At 37.2% G+C, this 7,191-nt stretch overlaps 1 protein-coding gene across 1 annotated transcript; it reads left to right on the plus strand.

Moving 5' to 3' along the window:
* Nucleotides 1-497: 497 nt before the first annotated feature.
* Nucleotides 498-6,539, plus strand: LOC124615678 (oligosaccharyltransferase complex subunit ostc-B). The gene is made up of 4 exons (XM_047143707.1): nucleotides 498-767; nucleotides 853-926; nucleotides 4,859-5,076; nucleotides 6,112-6,539. Exons 1-4 carry the CDS (start codon nucleotides 629-631, stop codon nucleotides 6,128-6,130), a joined length of 450 nt encoding a protein of 149 aa, XP_046999663.1. The 5' UTR covers nucleotides 498-628; the 3' UTR covers nucleotides 6,131-6,539.
* The last annotated feature ends 652 nt before the right edge of the window (nucleotides 6,540-7,191 follow it).

A 7,191-nucleotide genomic window follows, 5' to 3' on the forward strand; every position in this document is an offset into this window, starting at 1 on the left:
TTCAAAGTATCTATGTTGGTGACTTCTTTTATTGAACTCAGTAGTAAACAGTGTTTGCATTTTTGTTAGTAGCTCGGAATATACTTACAGTTTAGTTTATACTGTTGGAGAATTCGAGAAATTTGGTGTACTGTTCGTTAATAGTTCTGTTTATGACATTATGTGAGTTCGAAGCTTACACTTTATTGTGTGTTTCCCTCAAACTAAGATTTTGGATTGGGGTTTTTCTTTCAAAAAACATCGCTGTCACCAAATATCCTGCATTCGTTCAATTCATCTACGTCTTCGACTCGAGACCGTTCTCGACCTATTCCTTTCTAAACAGGCATATTGATGATGTAAGAAATTTTTCATCGATTATTTTAAGTAGATTATCTTTTAAGTATTATACTACGTATGCATTTTATACCACATTTTTCTTTCTTCTTGTATGTGTATCTTCCAGTACTCGCTGGAGTATTCGCTCTCTGCTAGTTACGTTAATGTAATAATAACTCTGTTCCATTAATACACACGTGTCCGATGTGTGTACGTGTGAAAATGCGAAGTAGCAAGATATGAAAGTCTCTGGTTGGGTTGCGTGTAGTAAACAAATAGAGACTGAGGGAATATTTTTGCGAAAATAACAATGGAATTTATGTATAGAATACCTTTTTATGTCTTAGAAGTTCCTAACTTAAAAATAAAACGACCATCATGGTTTCATCAACCTTCTGCTATGGTTATGTTTTCTCTTGTGCTGGTGTCTTATTTTCTGGTAACCGGAGGTTCGTTTTCGGCTGACAGACTTTAATGTGTTTTAAAAAACCAGCGCATTGTTTATCGTTATTCAAACGCCGTATCTCTTTTCAGGTATTATTTATGACGTAATTGTTGAACCGCCGAGTGTTGGGTCGACAACAGATGAACATGGTCATTCGAGACCGGTACGTATTTCACAATAAGGTTTTTCTTTCTTAATTCCGTATATCAGCTTTGCCTAAGCCATGGCCTTTTTATATTTGGAATATGTTTTTTGTTTCTGTAAACGTTGGCATTTTTTCTGTTGTAAACGTTATTTCGTTATATCAGTTGAGCAAGTAAATTATGCAACTAAAATGTTGACTGCACTGTGACACTCGTGAAGGAAGCATAGTAGGATGCAGAGCAGCAGAAACAAATTTTTCTGGATTAGATATCTAATTTAAAAGACGTGCAAGCTGTTGAAGAAGCAGTGTAATACTGAGGAAAATATTGTGTGAAGCTCTGAATAAATGCTACATTATTAAAATATGGTCAAAGTGTAGTGATGGCGAAAAAGGTGTTCCATTAGTCTGGCTCTTCTAGCGCAATTCCACTCACGCTTCCTCTTTATAACTATGGCAGTTGATGCAACACTGCATGTAAGTACTATGTGTTTTACTTCGCATAATATACTGGCAATTGTTTCGCAACTGTTCGGACAGACTAAGGAAAGTCGCGTTTGGATCATTGGCAATCATTTGTTATGTGAGAGCGGTACTTAGTATGTATGTTGTCAGTTTTATGCTTTAGGCAAGCTGCATGTGGTGTTTGCAAGTATTCCTAAATAATGTATCTCATAGTGTTACAGTACACAAATAATGCCTGTCCAGATCTGCCCTTTGTCTTTACTTTGTTTGTTATGACTTTACATCCATCTACTGCAGCCAAAATGGCTCTTTAAACTTGTGCATTAGTAACAATGATGTCTGCACTTTCCACAAGCAGTCTTTCTGGTAAATAGCTGTTCATGTAAATTTTCTTTCAATTTAAACTCGTTTTGCTTTCGTCTGTACAGGCAGTTGGATGCATTATTGGATGTAATTTTAGGTGTGTAATGTTCCAGTTTTTTAGGTTAACACACCACATGTCATGATCGACAAGGAAGAGAGTAACTCACTCACATTGTAAATTTTATCGTCAATTGCAATGTACAGAGGGTTACGGAATGTCGATGTAGATGGTGGACTGGAGATATATGGGTGCAAGGGCTGAAGTTGTGATCGAGGCGAGGACACTTCTCCTCTACAAGGATGACAGGATTAGGGAAATTATATTGAGTTGCGGTTTATATTAGTCATAGTGTTCTTGGGCATTGTTAGTTTAGCAAGTTGAGTGCCACGAGGCTGGTGGTAACCATAGCCGCACCTCGCTCGTGACATCTTGTGCCAACGGTGACGACAGCAGTATCTGACACCGTGTTGCCTGGCGGTGAAACATCCATCACTATGCACGGGCAGTCAGCATCTTAATGTAGAAGCTCTCTCAAGCTGTTACTTGTTGTTTCTGTAATTTCATTCCTAAGTGCGATGTGTCGGATGTTACTCCGATAATATTTGGCAGCAATCATACTTTGCATTTCATTGCATGCAATTCATTAGGCTTTTTGAATATTTGTTATGCTCCACAAAATTTAAGCTATATTTGAAAGCTGGTATTCCTAGTCTTATTAAAACACCATTTTTTGTTATTAGTCCGTAAGCTGTTTTAATACACGTTTTGCTCTGCTATAATAACATATGCCTCTTTTATTCTACACTGTTTCTCGAGGCTCATTCTGACCTTCAGAATGACTCAGATTTACTGTGCACAATAGATTGATTGCATCATCAACATATTGGAGATAAAAGCCTCAAGAAACAACCAGTGAATGATGTCAGCAACAATATGACAGCATTACCAGAACAAAAACCGACAAACAGTATATCCTGGGAACAGGGGGTCCTGGGTGGGGGTGGTGTTATAACTACATAAAACACACAACTCATAAATTAGCATTTTCATTGGGGAATGTGCATTGTAGCAAAAGAAATGTTACAATCATTAGTTTTGCCAACTAACAACTAAACTGTGATGCCTTTTTGTTTTCTTGGTATGATTTATTATTGGTGAGCATTAAGGAGTACAGCAGAGTTGTTGATCCCATTTCGTGCAGAATATTTGGACGACCAACACAGTTGGTCATCTTCAGGTATGGTGAATTGTCCTAGACGTATTTGCTGCCTGGACTCAAACCAGATTGTCATATATTGTTGATGTCACATCACTGTTTATAGTCAGGCTTAATTTCTGGTGGCCTGTAGGCCCTTCAATGCTCATTTGTACTTCAGAGCCTGCAGTGTTGTTTCATAAAACACATTCTTGCAGCGTTCCCAGCTTTCGTGAATGAAATGGCTACCAGGATCTTCATAAAAACTGAATTTCAGACCCCAAGCCTCCGCCGTGTTTTATTAGGTTTTTTGACATCTTTATTTCAGCGCAGACAGACATCTCGCTCATGCTGTCCCACAAATGTGGCATTTGTGCGATTGGTACTGGTCTCATCATATTCCATTTCGTGACAATATTCAAGGCAATATGTGGTGGCAGCAGATTTGCTTGGTTGATTTTGTCAGATGTCACTCACTGATTTCTCTTGCACATATCTTCAGTTGTCCTAATAGCCTGCCACACGTAGTACATGGAATGAGGTACACCCTGGTTTTTGGAGACCTAAATCATCTTAAATAATAGAAAGAAGACTTTTTGTCTTTGTTGAGGCAAGTGAAATGTGCCCATAGGAGTCTGCCAATCTTTACACTGATTGAGGCTGTGTAAGGCAGATATGCGATTTGTAGGTTTTCTTTTTCTGCCTAAATCTCTTCAACAGTGATTGTGACTGCAACACCCAGTCAGTTTGTTGAGCTGTGTATCCATTCCTTTGGAACACTGTTGGTAAGTGTTAGAATTCTTTAGCATGGCTTATCTTTGTCTGCCAGTTTTTGACCCCTCGAGTTTATAGTCTTTAACAGGCAATTTCTTTGTGGTGGATGGTAATGGCTTGAAGTGTGGATGTCAGGATGTGTGGGTTTTCTGTATTTATTTTGCCTGAGGGATCCATTTGTTCTTGTAGCTAACAAATTAAAAAGCCCCTTGTTCAAGTTCCATCATGAATTATGAGGCCACATATGTCTTAGAAACATGCTGGTTTCAACTTGGCAGATTCTGGTGTGTTTGCTTCAGTGTTCCACGTACAGCTTCACTACAACAAGCTGTAAACCCGACATCACTAAGCACAACCAAATGAACTCTTCCATTGTAACCTAAACCTTGGACTATGCTATGGATCAGCAAAAAAAAAAAAAAAAAAGGGGCGGGGGGGGGGGGGGGGGGAGGAGGACGACGACACACTCTTTATGGTCAAAGCTGAACGGCAATCATCCTCCGCCCCCAGTAGACCAGTTATTCAACCAGACTGTTATTGCACTTGACTGTTTATGAAAACGTGTGGTGATGTTAAGGTAAACAAGTGTAGTGGTTGCTGTCGACACTACATCACACTGTCATTGTTTCAGTTCAGCTGTGCATATGCTATCAGCCTTGATTATATGCTGACTCAAAATATGCCAACCGAAGCGTCCTCACTGCCAGGTGTCTTGATATTATGGTCCACTAATATACAGGTCTAATAAAGAATTTCATTCAAGCCAGCACCCCTAAAAACTTAACGAAGTAGGGCCTAATCTAAACAAAACACATTTGAATGACGTGTACCTCTCAGCCATCATCTATGCATCATATGACATCCAGTTCAGATAATGTACCTATGGCTTCTGTTGTTTACTAGAACTAATGGCACTCTTTTGCTGCATGCTGTGAAGCTGTATTATTCAGTTATGAGATATGATTCATAGATTCTTTTGTACTCTAAAGAAATCACATTCCAAATTTCTTCTGTCAAAAAGTTTCTCTAATTCAAATCAAAGTATTCTCGTGATTACAGAGTCATGCATATTCAACACTGTTATATACATTTGTTTTATATGTGTAAATTTGTGTAGTTGTATTCCTCATTAATGTTGAAACTGTTATTTCACAGGTTGCCTTCATGCCGTACCGTGTAAATGGACAGTACATAATGGAAGGATTAGCATCCAGTTTTCTTTTTACAATGGGTGGACTGGGATTTGTTGTGTTAGACCATACGCACAGTCCTTCTACGCCAAAGCTCAATCGGATACTTCTAATATCTGTTGGATTCTTGTGCATTCTTGTGTCATTCTTCACATGTTGGATATTTATGCGCATGAAGTTGCCGTAAGTATATTCCTTCTTAATTTCATTTCGCTAATAGAGATTCATACTTTATTCTTTACAATAATAATCTTTATTAACAGGGAAAATACCATGATATCGGATATAATATGTTTGTATAGAAATTGCTGTAATTCAGTTCAGACAACTGTGCTCCACAAACACATTTTGCTTTACATGCTGTTGTTTTATATGTGTAAATTTGTGTAATTGTATTTCTCATTAAGTGTCAAGTGACTGGCCTGATACAGCTCTCTCTGCTAATCTACCCTGAAGAAGTCTCTACATCTCTGAATGATTATTGGAACATACACTCTTTTGAACCTTGATCTCCTCCTAAAATCGCCCTGCACCACCACTCTCTCTCTCTCTCTCTCTCTCTCTCTCTCTCTCTCTCTCTCTCTTCCCCCCCCCCTCCCCCCTCCCTCTCACCCTCATCTTTGTTATCAATTTTTCATGCTGCCTTGTGATATTTCCTATCAACCCACCCAATCTTTTAATCAAGTTGTGCCACAAAGCTATTTTCTGTCCGATTTTATTCAGCACCTTTTATAATTTACTTGATCTATCCGTCCAATATCCACCATTCTCCTGTAACACCACATACCAAATCTCTTATTCTGGTCTTGTGTGTATTGTCTGTAATTCACTCCAGTGTAATGCTACACTGCAGATGAATACTTTATGGAAAGACATACAAACCTTGAAATTTATATTTCATATTGGTAAAGTTCTCTTTTTCTGAAAGTTCTCGTTATTGCCAGTCTGCATTTTATATCCTCTGTACCTCAGCCATCATCAATTATTTTACCAACCAGGTAACAAAATCCGTCTACTACTTTTCATGTCTTGTTTAATAATCTAATTCCTTCATCATTGTCTGAGAACTCAAAATCACACAAATTAAATACTTTTAGTCACCATGTGAGTTTGAGCTCGTGAAAATTTGTGTAAAACTCATTGTAAAAATCTGGATATGTTTGGACTGTGCAAACTGATGATGGTAATAAACATCTCATGATATATTTTTCTTTACAGGGGATACCTGCAATCATAAAGAACATAAAAAATATTTTTGAAGATAAGTGAATTGTGCATTTTACAAAACTGGTGATTTTGTATGGCAATCATTTTCTATGTGGATTTATAAAGAGAACACATTAAAACATGTTTAATAGTAAACTAAATGAAAGAACTTGTATGAATTATTATTGGCATGGATTTTTCAGCCTGTGCCACTTAACTGATTAAATTATCACTTACCTGGGAAGGAAAATACCTGTTAAGTTGCTAAGGTATACAAATGGTGTAACAGCGATCATGAATAATGTACATAGACATTGAAGTATAGGGTGAATCATATATCAGTCTGGCTTGAAAATAATGAGTTTAAGTGTGGCATGAACACATTTCACAAATGAGTGGTGTATTTGAGATATTAAAAATTAGACTAATTGTGTCTGAAATGGTTTTTGGAGTGCTAAAATCCTGCCTAAGTCCCTTTGATAACCTTAATCATAATGCAAATTGTTATCCTTTCATAATGATGCTTGGAAAATGGCTGTAATTCTGTTTTAGGTGATCTTCATTACTACATATTTTGAAGAGAATAATTCTATAAATAAATGAACATTTAAAGTTGTGCCCATCATGCTGTAGTACTGATAAGATGTAATACGAGTGTATGAAAATTAAGGCAGCTTAGGAATAACATTTGTTAAATAGTTTGTCAGTTTCTACTTGGTGTATCATGTAACAGAAGGAGTGAGTTATATAGATTCCAAGAGATTGTCACCAGGCTGAAACGATACAATACTGTTAATTGTTTGAACTCGCCCACTGTTTATAGAATTATTCTTCTTTCTTACACATTCGGGCAGCGTATAAAACAGAAAATAATGAATTTCTACTGGCTGCAATACGGGTGAAATATTTTTCTGATACTAAAAAGGAGTTGTTTTGTTTTAGCTGATGTTTGTCTTTACTGTTGCACCTAATTCATTGGTAACTGATTCCTGTATTCACAGAAACGAACTGCAGAGTCACACAGTGTGCTTTTTGCCATTATTAACTGAGCATGTTCCGCATTTCCAAGTTTTCATTTACATTTTACCTTTA

The sequence above is a fragment of the Schistocerca americana genome, chromosome 5 (genome assembly GCF_021461395.2).
Source record: "Schistocerca americana isolate TAMUIC-IGC-003095 chromosome 5, iqSchAmer2.1, whole genome shotgun sequence".
Lineage (NCBI taxonomy): Eukaryota > Metazoa > Arthropoda > Insecta > Orthoptera > Acrididae > Schistocerca > Schistocerca americana.